Genomic DNA, 18887 nt, shown 5'->3' on the forward strand with positions numbered 1-18887 from the left:
ATATGCAGGAGATTCAGTCTCCCCAGTCTGGCGACTGGCTCTGAGCTGGCTGATCAGAGCCTATGTACTGTACATACGTAAATTAAGGATGACTTGGTGACAGGATACTGGTCTCTGTGCAGTTATTTCAACCATGAGGTAAAATTCTACCTCACATTTCCAATGGTTCTTTTGCCATTATATTGGTATCCTCTGATTCTCAACCCTTCCAGTAGAGGGAGCGGTTTCTCTCTATTAGTCTGTCTGAAACCCTCATAAATTTGAACACCTCTATCAAATCCTGGTGTACCTCTCACACAGTGGGGTACTTTGAACATATAGTCACTGCTGTTTATTGTTGTCAGGAAATAGCAGTCAAAACACACCCAGCAAGGTCCAAACAATAGCAGTGAGAAAAATAAGCAAGTCATTTGTCTTGGCGGTTAGTGGTTGGGATGTAAAGATGGCTTTACAGGATCTTTATGTCCATCTGTGGCAGCAGGTGGAACCTTAGTTTAATATCTCAACCCAAAGACGACAACAAAGGCAATGCAGCACTCCCTGGGATCTGTGCTGAAAGCTTGTGGAGTGGGTCAATCCAGTTTCCTAGTTTACTTCATTGGAATTGCTAATAACCTACATTATGAAAGCCTGGGATTGTAGTGAATTCCATTTTGTTTTCAAACCATGTACTCTCTGTAAGGGCTGCTAGAGATATCAAGTCGATGGCACTTAAAAAAACTCGCTTAATAAAATACATCCATTTGACCCTGTTTATTCATATTCCTTAAGAACAGACAGACAACAGCAATTTGGCCTGTCTTACTTTGGAAAGGTGCCAAGATACTTTTGTTCACCTTTTAATGACCTGTGTTCTTGAAACAAGGATGGTATTTTAAAAAATACTTCTCTGTTGTCACCTAATCCACCTGCTATTTTTACTCTTCTGTTCCTTGTTCCTGTGCCAGTAGAGTCAGTGATAATGCAAGTGGCAATGAAATTTTCATATCTTGCACATCCCCTTATGTTTACTGTGATGCTGTTTATGACAGAATCACAGAGTTGTGACAGCACAGAAGGAGGCCATTCGGCCTGACATATCCACACCAGCACTCCATCAGTACGATTTACTTAGTGCCACTCCTTGCTGCTCCCGGTAGCACTGCACATTTTTCCTTTTCGGATATCAATCCAATTCTCCCTTGAAAGTCTCATTTGAACCTTCCTCTTGGGCAATGCATTCCAGATTCCAAGAAGTCACTGCGTGGTAAAGCTTTCATAGAATCCCTACAGTGTGCAAGCAGGCCATTCAGTGCTTCGAGTTCACACTGACCCTCTGAAGAGCATTCCAACTAGACCATTTCCTTTACCCTATCCCTGTAACCCTGCATTTCCCATGGCTAATCCACCTAACCTTCACATCCATGGACTCTATGGGCAATTTAGTATGGCCAATCCACCTAATCTGCTTATCTTTTGGACTGTGGGAGGAAACCAGAGCAGCCAGAGGGAAGCTACACAGACACCGGGAGAATGTGCAAACTCCACACAGTCACCCAAGGGTGGAATCAAACCTGGGTTTCAGGTGCTGTGAAGCAGCAGGTCTAACCACTGAGCCACCGTGCTGCCCAAACCTGTGCTCAGGTTCGCTTGTCCATTTCCTTAAATTTGTATGCTCTAGTTCCTGGCTATTATGTTGCCAGTTTTCAGGTCATTTCCTATCTTCTCTAGAAACATCAATGGATAAGAATTGACCAAATGGAGCTCTTTAAGATGATGAAAGGTTTAATAAGATAGTCACAGAGAAGATATTTCCATTTGTAGGTGAGATCAAACTATAGGCCACAAAAATATTGTAGACAACAATAAATTCAATAGGGAATTCAAGAGAAACTTGTTTGCACAAAGAATAGTGAGAAACTGGAACTCATGTAGTAAAGTGTTGAGATAAAGTTTGAAAAGGGATCTTGGATAAAATATATGAGGGAGGGAAAATGTAACAGAAAGACACAATGAGACGATTAGCTGAAAAGGGACAGGAGGACGTTTGAATGCTGCATGAACACCAGTATAGACCAGTTGGGCTGAATGGCCTGTACCTATGCTGGAAATTCTATTTAATTCTAAGTAACCAAGCCTGTCATTCCACTGCTCGACTATATTTTCACCCGATGATCTGAAACTTGAGGGATGCATCAACTTTGATGGCCTTTGTACCCTTGCAATCATGTTTCAATCCAACAGATATGCCTTTTGGACTTATACCAAAACAATTCAGTGAAACTGTTCCCCAACCTGCGGGTTTATCTATTAGCCCTCAGAACATAAAAGCTGACCTTCTTTTGCTTCCACCAACCCTAAGTACAATAAACTTGGAAAAACAAATATCCTCTCCCCTTGTAACATTCTGTTTCACCAGCACGAACAACATATAGTTTCATTTCTGGCAGTTGTTGACTCCCTAAAGAGGAAGAAAAAAAGACATATATTTGCATCTTGCCTTTCACGACCTTAGGTGGGCCAAAGCATAATGCAACCAACAAAATACTTTAAAACAGCACGATCCCTTCAAAATGCAGACAGTACCGGCGACGGGGACGTTGTGTTTGTTAATGCTATCATGCTGGTGATAGTGGGACACTATGTTTCATTCCCCTATCACTCCCAACACCTCATCCCCCTCTCATGGCACCTTCCCATGCAATTGCAGGAGGTGTAACATTTGCCCTTTTCTCTCCCCCCTACTCATTGTCCAAAGGTTCACTCTTTCCAGATAAAGTAGTGGTTTACTTGTAGCTCTTTCAGTCTCGTCCACTGTTTTCATTGCTCATGATACTCTACACAGGGCAGACTAAACATAGACTAGATGACCAATATGCAGAACACCTTCATTTAGTTCGTAGGCATGATCCCAACCTCCTAATTTCTTGTCATTTCAATATGACATCTTGCTTTCATGCTCACATTTCTGTCCTTGATCTGCTATACAGTTCCACTGAACGTATTGTGAAGGACTATCACCTCATTTTCCACTTTGGCACTATACAGCCTTCCAGACTCAACGACAAGTACAAAAGCATGATTCTTACACACCTTCCACCCACTCTCACCTCCATCCTCAAAAATTGCTTTGTTTTCATGGTCTTGTTCTCAATAAAGCTGACATATACTCTGCTATTAGCACCTTCTATTAACTCCTACTCTGGATCTATGTTTTGTCTTTTCTCTACAACCATTACAGTTCCTACACCTTTCGTTCTGTGACACATTTGATCTCTTACCTACCTCAGCCACTAACTCACTCCTGGTCTTCCCTTCTGTTCCACTTGCAGCTCTCCAGCTTTTGCAATGACATAAATCCAAACACTGTTCCACCTCTCTTAACTTCTGAAAAAGAGACATATTTGACTCAAAATGTATACTCTCCTCCTCTCTTCACAGATGCTGTCAGACCTGCTATGTCTCTCCAGCACCCTCTGTATTTACTTCAGATCTCCAGCATCTGCAGTCTTTTGCTCTTGCATTTTGCTCTGCTGGCTTTGGGCAAGTTCATTGCCATTTAAATAGCCAAACTCAAAATAAATATGTCATTGTCAGATTGAGTCTTTATTCACAGTAATAAACACCCATCCCTCAGGAGATTTTCACAATAATTATGTGTTATATATTCTTGGTTTTAACACATAATATATGGTAACACTTTGGCTACACCTTGTGTCAGCTAGTACTGGCTTGGTTGGTAGCCCTCTCACCACTGACACGACAAGTTCAAATCCCACTCCAAGACTTGAGCTGAAATATCATGACTCACACTTTGGTACATTACTGAGAGTGTGCTGAACTGCTACAAGTGCTGCCTTACAAATGAGATAGTCACAGTCATAGAGTCATACAGCATGGAAACAGATGCTTCGGTCCAACCAGTCCATGCCAACCACATTCCCAAACTAAACTAGTCCCACCTTCCTGCGTTTGGCCCATATCCATCCAAACCTTTCCTATTAATATACTTATCCAGATGTATTTTAAATGTTGTAACTGTACCCACATTCACCTCTTCCTCTGGTAGTTCATTCTACACATGAACCACTCTCTGTGTAAAAAGTTGCCTCCATGTCTTTTTTTAAATCTTTCTCCTCTCACCTTAAAAATATGCTCCCTTGTTTTGAATTCCCCCACCTTAGGCAAAAAGACCATTGCTATTCACCCTATCTATGCCCCTCATGATTTTATAAACCTCTATAACATCACCTCTTAACCTCCTATGCTCCAGTGAAAAAAGTCCCAGCTATTTTGAGAACTCAAACCCTCCATTCTCAGCAACATCCTGGGAAATCTTTTCTGAACTTTCTCCAGTTTAATAATATCCTTCCTATGACAGGGTGACCAGAACTGCACACAGTGCTCCAGGAAAGGCTTCCCCAATGTCCTGTACAACATCGACATGACGTCCCAACTCCTATACTCAAAGGTCTGAGCAATGAAGGCAAGCGTGCTAGATCCTTTCTTAACCACCCTGTTAAACAATGGCCTAATTGCTTGCTCGGGCAAACGATCAAATGGCATTATTTTAAAGAAGATGGCATTATTTTAAAGATGAGTTATTCTGTGTGCGTTGGCTTGCGTTTATTCCTCCTCCATTATTATTCCAACATCACAATACACACCTTTTTTGGTCATTTGTGGGATTTTGCTCTGTGCAGATTGGCTGTGCCATTTCCTACATTACAACAGAACTACACCTTAAAAATCCTTCACTGGCTGTAAAGTGCTTGGGCTGTCCAGTGGAGATGAAAAATACTATATGAATGCAACTTGTTCTTCCTTGCGCAACATAAATTTCTTTAAAGTCAAATGGACCATCAATGTCTGAAAAGGCATATCATCGAGAGTCAAACAGTACCACCCAGTTGGTGCTACTGCCCTGAAGAAAATTTCTGTCGAAATAATTTGGATTTAATAAGCATCTTTCATGTAGCAAAACATCCCAAGACAACCCATTGTCTTCTGGGGCTTGGCAAACACATTATATAAATATTTTGACAGGTGCAGAAAGGCTCAGCAGATCAGTTAGAGTCTAAGTGCATTACAGATGTGGAGTTCAGGTTGTTCACGCATTAAATTTCCTGCTCCCTGAAACTTGCTCACCCAGTAAGTATGTGTTACACTTCAAATGAAAAATAAATAATCATGAAAAGAGATTATTGTGCACACAAAACACTAAATGTTTTATTACTGTTTATTTTCTAAAGCAGCATTCCTGGTGAAATTGTAAAGGCTGAAGACAGATGCAATGAATTGACCACATTATTTTGTGTTAGATATACGACACACCCTTGGGCGTTCTGTTCTGTCACTATCTAATTCTTATCACTACAAGCCAAGAATGTGCCATTGCTGCTATCTATAGGATCCCACAAGAAGTGCTATAAGTCAGGGTTAACTGAAACAACACAATCAAACAAGGCACCTCTACACTATACTGAATCATAACATGGTTTTACAGGAGCTACAGGAAATGTTTGCAGGAACTTTATTGGTTCTGCAATATATTCAAGACATCTAATGCAGCTTCAAAATGTAGTTAACTTGCTGTCTAAGACCTATTATCCATAGTGCAGTGAGGGGCTGAAAACTATATAGAGCATAGAACAGTACAGAACAAGAACGGGCTCTTCGGCCCACAATGTTGTGCCAAACATGACGCTAAATTAATCTATTCCCTTCTGCCTGCCCCTTGGTCCATATCCCTCCATTCCTTGCATATTCATGTGCTTATTCTAAAAGTCCCTTAAACGCTCCTATCATATCTGCCTTCACCATCACTCATGGCAGCATGTTCCAGACACCTACCACTCACTGTGTAAAAAAAACTTGCCTCTCACATCTCCTTTGAACTTTCTCCCTCTCACCTTAAATGCATGCTCCCTAGGATTAGACATTTTAACTCGGGGGACAAACAATTCTGACCATCAACCCTATCTATGCATCTCATAATCTTATAGACTTCTTTCAAGGCTCCCCTCAGCCTCTGCCACTCCAGAGAAAACACCCTGAGATTTTCTAGTCTCTCCTTATAGCTCATACCATCGAATCAAGGCAGCATCCTGGTAAACCTCTTCTGCATCCTCTCCAAAATCTCCATATCCTGCCCGTAATGTGGTGACCAGAATTAAATGCAATACTCTAAGTGTGACCTCACCAAAGTCTTATAAAGCTACAACATGACATTCTGATTCTTGTACTCAATTCTCCAACCAATAAAGGCAAGTATGCCATACACCATGGCAGTTTCCTTCCCTAAAGGACATTAGTGAACCAGATAGGTTTTTCCTGACAATCAACAATGGATTCATGGTCATCATTAGATTCTTAATTCCAGATAATTTATTGAATTTAAATTCCACCATCTGCTATGGTAGGATTCAAACCTGGACCCCCAGAATCTTATCTAGGTCTCTGGATTAACAGTCCAGCGATAATACCACTAGGCCATCACCTCCCCAGTAGTATCCCCCAGTTTGAGTCAAGACCATTCTGGCATTCCAACCTCACTGTAGCAGTCAGAGTGCCTGCTTTTTTTATTCATTTTGTGGGATGTGGGCATCGCTGTCTGGGCCAGCATTTATTGTCTGTCCCTAGTTGCACTTGAGGTGGTGGTGAGCTGCCTTCTTGATCCGCTGCAGTCCACCTGCTACAGGTTGACCCACAATGCCCTTAGGGAGGGAATTTCTGGATTTTGACCCAGCGACAGTGAAGGAATGGCAATATATTTCCAAGTCAGGATGGTGAGTGGCATGGAGGGGAACTTGTAGGCTGTGGTGTATTGATGTATCTGCTGCCCTTGTCCTTCCAGATGGAAGTGGTCGTGGGTTTGGAAGGTGATGTCTGAGGATCTTTGGTGAATTGCTGCAGTGCATCTTGCTGTTACTGTTGGTGGTGGAGGGAGTGGAGGCTGGTGGATGTGGTGCCAATCGAATGGTCTGCTTTGTCCTAGATGGTGGCAAGCTTCTTGTGAGATCTTCCCAGATTAAGGTCTTCCTCAATTAAGACATTACCCTCCAGGCCCAGCGACTAACTAAGGATGGCAGATGTGACAGCCTGAGGCCTGCAAACACTCTGATTGAGCCTGCAGCCCCAGAAGAGCAGCAGCCCCATTCTCCAAGGCTGATATAAGCTGTCAGTTCTTGGAGGGGGTTGAGGGCAGAGGGCAATAAGAGGTTGCCACTGTCTTGGGGTGTCTTCCGAAGAAGGCTCTGCTTCACTTAAATGAACAGCGGCCACAGCTCCAAGATGGAGGGGAAGATCTCTCTCAGGGACAGTGATTGGCTCATGGATGTTGAGGAAGTTGGAGGAGGCCTCATGACAACATGTTCCAATGCTAAAACAAAAATAGAAATAGCTGGAAAAACTCAGCAGATCTGGCAGCATCTGTGAACAAAAAGTAGAATCAACGTTTTGGGCCCAGTTACCCTTTGTTTTTGTTTCTTTGTTTAGTATGTTCAAATGGTATTTGGCAATGCTGGGGAGAAGTGTGGCTCTCAGTCAAATATGACTGTATCTTCATCCAACAGACACACCACCCACTGCAATGGTGTAGTATACATGAAGATAAATCCTGACAGATTAGTTCCTCTTCCTAATAGCGGCTAAATGCAATGGTCCCCACACTACTTCTAGCTAAGATCTGCTAGTTCAGCAAATACAAATAACTGCATTTAAGAATGTTCTATTTTAAAAGTGAATTATGCAAACTAAAGACTTTTGTTGTCTTTTTAAACAACTGTCTGATGTGAAACTACATTTGAGAATCTGCAAAACAGTCAACTTAGAAATGCTAGATAGTAAAAACTCATTTAGTAAAAAATATTTTTAAAAGTTATTACAGGGGAGAAATATCAGTGTCAGCACCCACAAAACAATCTAGCCTGATTTTACTAGTATCTTAAAGGAAGAAACAACAGAGAAAACGATTCTAATATATTCATAGAAAGTTCACGTACCCAAGTATAGGGTAGTAAATGTTTCTCAGTGCCAGAGAAGCTGCCTCAGGCATGCAAAGGACAAAGTTAAGGACTCCATTTAAATGCAAGAGTACAACTGGAGCTTGATGATTTAAAATCAGTCTTGATTACTGTTGCTTCTTTAGCTTGAATCACATGATCCATTCAGAGAAGAAATCCCACCAACCCATCCCATTCCACCACCCAGGTCAGGTCTATCTCTGTAGATTTAATTAATAAACAAGGTGAACTGTTCAACCGCACAATGGTATATTGCTTAGTTTATGAGAGGCTGGTCTCGATTCCAATCTCCCCCTTATTAATATTTCATCCAGGCATCACACTGGCTGAGAGTGACCCCTTTAGGTATTCTCTCTTCCTTCTCCCATTGCCATCTGCCACACCCTCCTGATCATGCATCTCCCTCTCTCCTTTTTCTCATTACCCTTCCCCACTACCATCTCTCACTCTTTGCCACTTTCTCTCCCTTTCTGCCACCTATCCCCGCACTCTCTGTCCCTTCCCCTTTCTCTCTCTGCCACCAGCCTGTTCTCACCCTTCCTTCCCCATCACCCTCTCTCACTTCCCTCCTTGCCTTACCACCCATCTTCCTCTCTGTCTGTCTTCCCTCCCTTACTACACCTTCACACCAACCTCTTGCCTCTATTGTCTCATGCTCTCTCCAGCAATCACTGGCTCACTCTACATCATTTTCTCTGTCTTTCATCGCCACACAGTCACTCTCTACCATCTCTGCCACCCACCCTTTCATTCCCTCTGTCAGCCACAATCCCTTATTGTCCACCCTCTCCTCTCTACAAACCACCTTCCCTCACCCTCACCAACACCCTTCTCTCCATCACGTTTTCTGGAAGTGACTGATTGTTAAAATTGCAATATGAAAACTTGATCTTGAAACTCCAAAGTCACGCTGACGTTGACACTGTGAGTATCCCTTTAATTCTTGGGGCTGGGGGTGGATTTTTTTTTTCGCTGAGTCATTGTGGACCTACGCTGCCTGAGATGTTTAAACCTCGCGAGTTCTGCCTCATTATAAAAGGAAGAAGCGCGCTGTAGGGAGTGCTGGTTACAAGAGTATAACGTGGGATCAATGTAAGTGTTGTAGTGGGGAACAAAACAAAAACACCGCCGGTATTAGCGTGTTTTAAACAAAATGGTTTATCTTGCGTGTAGTGGGCTTTTGCATAGAGTTGTTTAATTTTCTGTTGAAAGTCTATGCACTTTTTTTTTAACTGGGGGTGGATGCAACAAAAAAATGAAATTTGGCAAGTCGAGAGGTGCCTTGTAAACTTTCTAGTTGGGGTTTGAAGGTGGGTTTCGATGGACTGAAGCTTTCTAAAGTCAAAGCTGTAGTTTAAAGGCAAAAGGCGCCATGTGTGACGCAAACCCTCTTTGTTTAAAAAGCATGTCGGAGCTATTCTCCCTCTATCTACGGAGGGTCCCTCTGGGGGGAGGGGGATGAGAAGGCCGTGTAAAATCCTAGCTCCATCTTTACAGATATTTAAACAGCTCATAATGCGAGCTGGCTCTCTAACTGCTGTAAAAGGTACAAAATAGATTTGTAATCGTACTGATTTATCTGAAACATCTTTCTTCACAATCACTTCAATGTTTCTTAATGTATCAATTTCCTATTTAGTCCAGAAGACTATTTCTGTTGCTGGCTGGGATTTCAAACTGGGCACTTAGCAACATTTTTAATATTAATGTTACAAAACAAGCGACTTCAGGCAAAGCACTTCTACCTGAGACGATTAGAATAGAAGCTAGATGTTTCTAGGAATGTTTCACTTGATGTAATTTGCTGAATTGGTTTCCAGCGTAATCTTAATTTATATTGATACTTGGCAAACACCTTGAAGCGTGAAAGTATATTTTACAAATTGAAGCATTTGAGAATATGCAACTTCCTGCTGAAGCCTTTTGCAATAGGCAAACTGTTGTCTTGCAATAGTTGTCACGTGTCCTTGAACTCATTTGAACTTACCTGCACCTCTGCAGTACAGAGTTTGAGGGGAAAATAGCTGAACTAAAATAGTGATTGAGACATCGTTAATGTCAGCACATGCCTTCAGGGGAAATGGTGAAAGAAACTTGTAGGTAGCTATTCCACCACAAGGTAATTACTGAGTCTTGATGGTTCAGCTCTTCACTGAACAAGCTTCCTTTGAACCAGCCTTCATAAGGCTATTCTTTGACTGGTCCTATGCAATCTAGAGTTGCTTTACTTTGAAAGTCTATATATAGCCTGTGTTGGATATTGGTTTTTAGACTATGATCTGTGGATCTGGGTGTGCCTTGTCTAGTTAGGTGTTAACAAGCAATTTTTTGTACTATCACTTCTGGTTGGATAAATGAGAGCTCAGCTGGACCCCAAGGAAGCTTATGGCCTCAAGTAATAAGTGTGGAGCACAGCAGGCCAGGCAGCATCCTGTTTTGGGTTGGGACCCTTCAGAAATGGGGAGGGGGAAGGAGGTCTAAAATAGAGGGGTGGGGCTAGGGAAGACAAGTGGAATGGTGATAGGTGCCTGCAGGTAGGTAGTGGTGGGATTGGTCAGTGAGGTGGGAGAGAAGATGGGCACCTTGTCAGGTCAAGGAGGTGGGGATGAGGGAGGGTTCCTCATGGATGAGGCTGGGAGTGGGGAGATAATGAGACCATTGGGTTGTAGGTTTGTGGTAATCTTTAGTGAAGCTTGTTCTGAGCCAATGATTCTTGTCTCAAAGGGGCCAAGTTGTTTATTGACACCAGTTTTTTTTTCCAAAAATGCTGAACTAAGGTCAAATCTAGTGGGTGGTTGCACCACTAATCTGTCACTTTTAATAAGTTGAAGCTTTATTATTGACTTTAAGGGCCCTTTTAACTCTCTATAGTTGTAGAGACATGCACTAATTTGTGTAATGATCCTATGACAAACAATTAGTGGTGTTAAATTTAAATAGCCAGTTTTCTTAATCCTTGCTTTGTCTGACTTTATGCACAGTGTGGTTTTGGTTTGGCTTACCACTCTCAGTTCTCTATTGAGTAGACAGCATATCTTCTCTAGAATGAGTTGGGTCAGTCAATGGCCCTTGTAGTAGGAGTCACTGCATAGGAATAGTTTGGAAATCCTGGCAGTAGCAAACAAAATTAATGTAATTTCCATCTGTGAACACTTGATTCTGCAGAGGCTAGCAACTTGACTTGTCTTGCTGCAGCTGGTACAGATCTTCGTGTAAGTACTTTAAACTCTTTACAGCAAAAGTATCTTATCCATTACTTAGAATGCTACACATTAAGGGTGAATCTGCTCCCTTAAATTTGTGCCAGTTGTATCTACAACTAAAAATGTTTTCTTAAATGAAAGCAATTTTCCCTAGTGGAAGAGAAACAATATCCTAAACACCAGTAAAGTTTTTGAGGTGTCTCAATACAAAAACGTGTAGGTCAAATTTCTTGTTATAACTAAACTGGACCATGATTGTTTAGAATTTGCCTCTAATGTTCCTCTGAAGCAAATGAAACTTGCATCCTGGCTCAGGAGTGGATCCTACCACTGCACTGCAATGATTCTGATCAAAATTTGGCTGCAGTGGGGAGTGCTTAAACCATGGCTGCTAAAATCTTTAATCCACTATCAATTTGAGGAATCATTTTTCTCCTGTTGTCACTAGTGTTCTGGCTTTTGAGTTTGTAAAGGAAACAGTCTCTGGTTTTGTCACAATCCCTATTTCTCCTCTGGTCTGCCCAGCAGCCATTGGAATATGCTTTGTGTATTCCTGAACCTGACCTCATTGCCTTTTGTAAACTACTTATGGGCAACCCTTGTCATATCCTATGACAACATACCACACAAATTGTAACAAGTGGGTTTCTTAACACTAATTCAACTGACTGCTTTCAATGTGTTTAAATAAAATGGTGGGTTTGGTTTGCTTCAGTCAGTTTTCTGAAATTTCCTTTATCTGTGATCAGATGACAGCTACTGTTGAGGATTTTTGAGAAATTTAGTCTGAGTTCCCTTAGTCTAAATTTGATCCATATCTTTTTACTGTGACTCCAGTGTAAATCTCTCAATACCCAAGCTCTTTATTGATTAAACTTGTAATTAAGTCTCGATTCTCTCTCCAACTGCATGTGCAATCCTACCAATGGGACACCAGTTTTTGCCACAACACATTTAGAATTTCTTAAGTTCTGATCACTTTCCACAAGGTCAAATGCTGACTTACCTCAACATCTTTTCCTTTACAGTAACCAATCAAGATGTCAGCTGGAAATGTTAAAATTGGTCACCCTGCACCTGATTTCACTGCCAAGGCTGTGATGCCCAGTGGAGAATTTGAGGATCTGACTTTGTCCAAATACAAAGGTAAATTAACTTTTTTACCTTATCAATGCAACATAGTGCAGCATGTGAACAGTTCTGCTTTAGTGTGCTCCAATTGCAGCAGTCTTGGCAAAGACTAACAGACTTTGTCCTAATGCTGGAATCTGATCAAACTTCAATTGAATTTAAGTACAAAGTCTGCTATGGCCCTGCAGGTTGTACAGGTTTTTACAGATTTTAGGCATGATCTAATTGAGATTTAAAATGGAAGGAATTGTGGTTCCCTTATGGGAAGTTGGGAAAGAAATAAACTGGAATAGGGAGTAGCAGGTATTTTAACCAGATCTTTCCTTCTGCCAAATGAGGCAAAACTTTGCCTTTAAAAACTGAAAGATAACTAACTTAATTCTGCTCACTACTAATGGTGCTTTGAAATTGAGGCATAGATTCACCACTATATAATGAGAATGGTTATTCCCACTGGCAATTGTCTCTTTGACAAGACCAACATTTGGTGCCTAATACCTAATAACATTTGACCTGAGCTATCTAGTATGCCAATAACACACTGGGTCTGGAGTCACACTTAGGCCAACTAAAATAGATTTGCCTCCCTAAAGGGCATTTATGAACCAGATATTGGCAAACTGTTTTCATTGCCATTTAAACTGTCTTTATAGTCTGGCTTGGTTTTAAATTGAATTTGTATCTCTCCAGCTATTGTGGTTGGATTTGAACCCATGACTTCTGGATTACTTGGTAACACTACCACTGCACTACTTTTTCCTTTTGAATGGAGAGGCCTCAGACCAGGAAGGATTGTCAAAGCATTTAGGCACAGGCAGTCACTTTGCTCACACTTTCTGTTCTTGTGAAAGAACACTAGCTTGCCCTTGCCTCATAAGCCTGCAATATTTCCTTCAAATTTTGGAACTTAGTGTGTTTCCACCTTTTTGTAATGCATTCTAGATCAGCTTTTTCTTTAAAACTCAGTTTGTCTCATCTAGACCCCCTTTAAAGATGCAAATGTTGATAATATTCAGTTAATTTTTTTCAGCCACTGCCATAAAGTACTTCAGCTTTCCCAACAAGCAGAAATTCTTTATTACATTCTCCAATGAGAACAACTTTAAAAATTGTGAAACTTAATGAAAAGCTGTTTAAGCCAGGGTTACATGTCTTTCATCAGCACCTGAAGATTAAGCTGTAATGGTTTTTTCATTCCAATTGTTTGAGTTGAACTTGCCAAAAAGCTCTATCTAATTGCATAATTGAGACCCTCATTCCTTCTTGTTCAAACCTTTCTTTCCACTGTTGCCAATGTCACCACCTCCAGATTATCATGTATTTGCCACCTTCTCTGCTAACATGAGTGTCTTGTATACTTTCCCTTGAGCATCCTTGCTACTTGTCAATCCATGAACCATTTTAGTACCCACTTAGCTGGCCAGTTGATGAGCAAGGCAACATCTAGAAAGATTGGGTGAAAATTCTTGTCAATGTCTAATAACTTTTTCCTATTTCAGGAAAGTATGTTGTCTTGTTCTTCTACCCTCTGGATTTCACCTTTGTCTGTCCAACGGAGATCATTGCATTCAGTGACCGAGCTGCTGAATTTCGCAAGATCAACTGTGAAGTAATTGGTGCTTCTACAGACTCTCACTTCAGCCACTTGGCCTGGTAAGAATTCTTGTACTGTATGCCATTCTATAGCAATGAACTTGCTGTCAATAGTTGGCCAGAACCATTTTTTTTCTACAAAACTCTCTGCACTGCTAGCTAGCCCAACTATCACCTACTGAGGTGTCTGCTTGATTGAGATATTGTCATCTCAAATGACTGTCTTGATCCAAGACTTTTATCCTCCTGCTTTATTTTTGGGCTTGTTATCTAGTGGATATAGATTACTTGGTCAAGAGATCTGGATAGGATTGTTTAAAGTCTGGTTTCTTCTAGGACCTACAAATTATCCTTGCATACTCCTTTAATCCAGTACATATGCAATATCAGGAAACGCACTGGTAACAAGGTTATTTGACAATCAAGGGCAGGCATGGGCCATATGGCATGTCTTGCACTAAAGTGTGATCCTTTGAATTGTCAGCACCTCTCTTCCTAGAAATTGGGAGGGATAAGGTACACAATTCACTCTATTCTTCAATTACATTGATCTCCATTTAAGATGAGGTTCAAATCTCAGGTAACCTGAGTTTCCCTTGAATTGGAAGAGAAGATTAATTCCATGTGCCAACAAGGGAAGAAATTCCCAGCTGTCTAACAAAAGTTGGCTTATTTATAAGCTAATACTATTCTTTTTGACCAGCCAAACTGGCAAAGCCAGTTGATAACCAGTTCTTAATCCATTGGGTCTCTCCTTCCTTTTGGAAGGAAGTAACATGTTGCATGATGTCAATTATTTTTACATGCCTATGCATTGATTCTAAAGAATTGATTTGATTAAAGTAGGTTTCTTAATTGCAAGGTATTCTTTTAACACTTTAAGCTAATAGTTATAATACCTTTTTAAGGACCAAGACTCCTCGTAAACAGGGTGGTATTGGCCACATGGATATTCCACTGGTTGCTGACCTAACTCAGTCCATTGCCAAAGACTATGGCATTCTGAAGGAGGACGAAGGAATTGCTTACAGGTTGGTATAACATAATGGGCCTTAAAGCTTCACTTGGCACTTAAATTGCATCCTTTGAGCCTTGGTCCCAGACCTGAGCACTGTTTCTGCTGGCAATTGCTATTGAGATTTCTTTGTGGTGGATCAGTATTTTTGATATCCACCTAATGTACAGAATATCAAAGTCCAACATTCTTGTTGGAGCACACTTTACTTTAAGGTGCCTTGTCACTGGAGTTGGTTTCAAATGTTTTTAGCCTGAGATGTTGTGGATTTTGAGGAAAGAAACCTTTGTCCATCAAGGTGGTCAGGGTTATCAGGTTTTTTGAGGGATGCTCACAAACCAATTGTTCATAATGACACTCTTCTGCTTGTCTCTCTCCTACCCAGAGGACTCTTTATTATTGATGAGAAAGGAATCCTGCGCCAGATTACAATCAATGACCTTCCAGTTGGCCGCTCAGTGGATGAAACTCTAAGGCTGGTGCAGGCCTTTCAATTCACAGACAAACATGGTGAAGGTAATGGTCAAGATTTCAATCTGACTAAATAAACTAGCAGTCCCTAGCTAAATGATATTTGCAATCATGAACTCCTACAATTTCACTCAGTCACTAGGTGCTACCTCAATGGAATGCCTAGCTGATGTAGCCTTTGACCAAGTTGCACTTTGCTCTGAAGTTAATCTTGTGCCTGAAGTAAATTTTAGTGTGTTCTTGTGGCCAACTTCATGGCACACATTCAGCCTTCTAAGACCTATTAGAGGCAAGGAGAACCTTGCCAAATATGAAAATTGACCAGGATACCTTCTCTTGCAGAAGCCACTGTACTGCAAGAGGAAGTGGTACTAACGGGCATTGTTTAATGGTATCATCTAACACTATGAAACTAATTCTTTTAATCTTCTATCTCTAGTTTGCCCTGCTGGTTGGAAGCCTGGCCAGGACACCATTAAACCTAATGTTAATGACAGCAAGAAGTTCTTTGAGAAACAATCCTAAGTGTTTCTGCTCCATCCATGTGTTGAGGATTCAATGAGGAAAATGTGTATTTTGTTATGCAGGCACTTGTGAAGACCTTGTGTAAATTGCTGCATATTAGGATTTTTTTCTTTTGTTTAAGTGTCTGAGTAAAGGTTCAGCTGTGCTCTTGTAAATGTTTTTTTTAAACTGTGCCAGAATAAAACTTGAGCAAAATTGTCAGTTTGCAATGCTTGCTGTAATTGTAAGCAGCACACTTGCAGTTAACAATGCACTAAAATAGTTCCCTTATTGGATCACTTGTGCACAGGACAGTTCTCTCAGTTAAGCTAACTTTTTTGCAGTGGTTTGAGTTTTTGACCTGTGTAGGCAATATCATCAGTGGCCCCAATGCCACTAAAAAGGCATGGCATTAAGGACAACTGACTCTTGAGTGACTTCATCCAAAAGATCAAACTATCAAAATCAAGAACCCAGTAAGGATGCACCAAAAAGAACACAACTGATAGGCATAACTCAACTGAGTTAATCTGCTCTGGTCAGTTGATTCTTTTGGCAAGAGTACTGGTGAACTCAGTACATATGTTTACTGCTAGCCTAATGTACATAATGTGTTGTCAGCATAGGCTCCACTTTCAGAAATCTAAATGTAGACTTGTACTCCAACATGCTCCAGATTAGTGAGTTGTGAGCACAGGGTGCAAGTGCCTAACTTAAGTCTTGAATGAACTAGTAAACACAAACTTGAGGCTGCTAACCTTCTTCTTTAAAGAAACACAAGTAAAATACTGTCTCCCCTCCTACCTTCTAATTAGAAAGGTAGCATAAGCTGCCAACAAATTTAAGGGAGTTTGGTCTAATGTCTCCATGATGAGTGATAACTAGCATTCACAACTAATGCCCTCAAGCATCCCAGGTTTTTTGAAACTAATGCCTTTTTCAGAAGGCAGGGGGCCTGCTGGGCTACTAGAATCCTTAATTGAGGAACAGTCCACTTCTCCCTTGCTCCTCTGAATGGCCATGTTAATCCTGCATTGCAATGTATTATGGCCTAATTCTTGAATTCCCATTCATCCAACACATGCTCTGAACTAAATTAGTGGCACTGCTAGACTAGACTCTCTTCTATATACACAACACACCCAATCCTGGGGCTCTGTTTCAGCATTCTTGCTTTATATTGCAGGGTCTATCATGGCTTCTGAAATCCCTAATGAGCCTGGTGCTTTTAAACTGAAGCTGAACCTGTTCAGGAATTAAAATCTTACATTTTCTAGTGCCTATTTGCATTATGGTTCTTTAAAGATGTTTACAGCCAATATAGCTTTTTTAAATCTGTATGAAATGTGGTGGTCAAATTGTGTAGAGTAAGCTGCTGCAGCATAGGACTTTTAGTGGTTTTTTGACCAGAGTAAATATTTACAAATATGCCAGGTAAACTACCTGCTCCTCAATAATACTATGGAATCTTTTTATATCTACCTGAGGGCAGATGTGACTTCACTCCATGATTCAGTAGGAGTTTGCTTTGGCAAACAGTTTGAGCTAGGTGTGAACATCTGAAGTTGATTCTGGATCAATGGGTTGTAGTGATGCTTCTGAGCCATAATTAACAAATTCCTGATGCCTTATTAATTGATCTTGGGTCATGAGGACAGTGAGTGCAGGTTACCTTTGGTTCTGTTTCCCAATGACCCTCCATGGGAGGTGGCTACCCAGTAAGATTGGGTTCAGTGGATACTCTGCTACCCTCGGACATCAACCCTAGTAGACAGTTCCTTAAACATTTACTTTTTTATTGCAAGAGTACTTGCCAACCTGTTCCTATGCCATCTGCACCAACCATGCCACCCCAAACCTATCTCCCATTACCTTCCATGCCAGCCCTACATCCTGCCACTGTCTTCTACTGCCATCAACTGTGACAACTCCAGTTGCTAATACTCCAGTCCTCCAGATGTTTCCACATGCATGAGGCTCCACCCACCAAATCAACCTACAGCCAAGCTAAATATCATCAACTATATTTCCAAGCAGCTGAAGAGCAGTAATCAATTAGGTAAATTTTCACTGTTCCCTAAAGTGTTTATTCACTTTAGGTATGGTTATCCCCACAACATTAATGATTCTTCATACTTTAGCCTTGATGCTAAAGAATTGCTTTTACAAAGCAGGAACAAATAACCACCTGTTAAACTGTTTCATGTCAACAAGGTATCTTTTGAAGTACAGTGACTGTACGCTACTCAGGTGGAGTACAAACATCAAGATCAATAGCAAATCATTGTTTCAGGTTTGAGGGGTGTATATATTGACCAGAACAAGGCAGAGAGCTCCCCTGATTGTCTTCAGATAGTTGCTGTAGGAGTTTTTACAGCTACCCGAGGACAGACTGGGCTTGGCTTAACATCTGATCTGAAAGATAACATTTCTGACAGTGTGGCATACCCTCATTAGTACATTGAATGGTCAGGCATGAGTTAAGTCTCAATTTTTTTTTGTTTGAGACTTTGTCATATGCTATTTATATGCTTCCTTTTTATTTTAATCCAAACCACACTCTAGTAATACAAAGTAATGGTGGAGTTCAACGCTTAGGTCAAAACCTGATATCAAATTGCAAGTGGTTCAAAATGTTCAGCCTGCTGTCAGATATAGACTACCTGTGTGCACCAACTAGCAAAAATTCAAGGATCTTTCCCATGCACCAATCAGGAAATACCTGAATCTGCCACTTAATTGATTTGGCCTGATCAGATGCACTATGGGAATGCTCTCTGGCTCTCTGCATTCATGTTTGACCTTTGATATTCAGTCTTACCAATTTCAGTTCATGAGGGTTTTTTTGGTAATGTTGTACATCAGCCAATGAGGGACAGGGGCCATCAGGTAGTCAGTGTCAGAAACTTACCTAGTCTCCTTTGAAACAACTTTCCAAACTTGTGACCTCTACCAACTAGAGGTACC

The 18887-nt window shown here is 41.0% G+C and overlaps 1 protein-coding gene across 2 annotated transcripts; it reads left to right on the top strand.

Moving 5' to 3' along the window:
* The first annotated feature begins 8969 nt into the window (after window positions 1-8969).
* LOC109924342 (peroxiredoxin-1-like) lies at window positions 8970-16142 on the top strand. 2 transcript variants are annotated; one of them, XM_048593068.1, is made up of 7 exons: window positions 8999-9095; window positions 11169-11215; window positions 12235-12352; window positions 13837-13990; window positions 14839-14961; window positions 15331-15461; window positions 15856-16142. In XM_048593068.1, the coding sequence occupies exons 3-7, from the start codon at window positions 12247-12249 to the stop codon at window positions 15939-15941; spliced, it is 600 nt and encodes a 199-aa protein (XP_048449025.1). In that variant the 5' UTR covers window positions 8999-9095; window positions 11169-11215; window positions 12235-12246; the 3' UTR covers window positions 15942-16142. The 2 variants fall into 2 exon arrangements, with proteins under 2 accessions (XP_020379938.1, XP_048449025.1); XM_020524349.2 differs by lacking the exon at window positions 11169-11215 and having other exon boundaries at window positions 8970-9095.
* The last annotated feature ends 2745 nt before the right edge of the window (window positions 16143-18887 follow it).

Source organism: Rhincodon typus, unplaced genomic scaffold (genome assembly GCF_021869965.1).
Source record: "Rhincodon typus isolate 14 unplaced genomic scaffold, sRhiTyp1.1 hic_rhity00002291, whole genome shotgun sequence".
NCBI lineage: Eukaryota > Metazoa > Chordata > Chondrichthyes > Orectolobiformes > Rhincodontidae > Rhincodon > Rhincodon typus.

What these genes read in the sequence shown, in the direction of transcription:
- LOC109924342 (XM_020524349.2), top strand. Translation starts at nt 12,247, where the DNA reads ATGTCAGCTGGAAATGTTAAAATTGGTCACCCTGCACCTGATTTCACT. An exon ending in GACTTTGTCCAAATACAAAG is followed by an intron (nt 12,353 to 13,836) that starts GTAAATTAACTT and finishes TTCCTATTTCAG; the next exon opens with GAAAGTATGTTGTCTTGTTC. An exon ending in GACGAAGGAATTGCTTACAG is followed by an intron (nt 14,962 to 15,330) that starts GTTGGTATAACA and finishes TCTCCTACCCAG; the next exon opens with AGGACTCTTTATTATTGATG.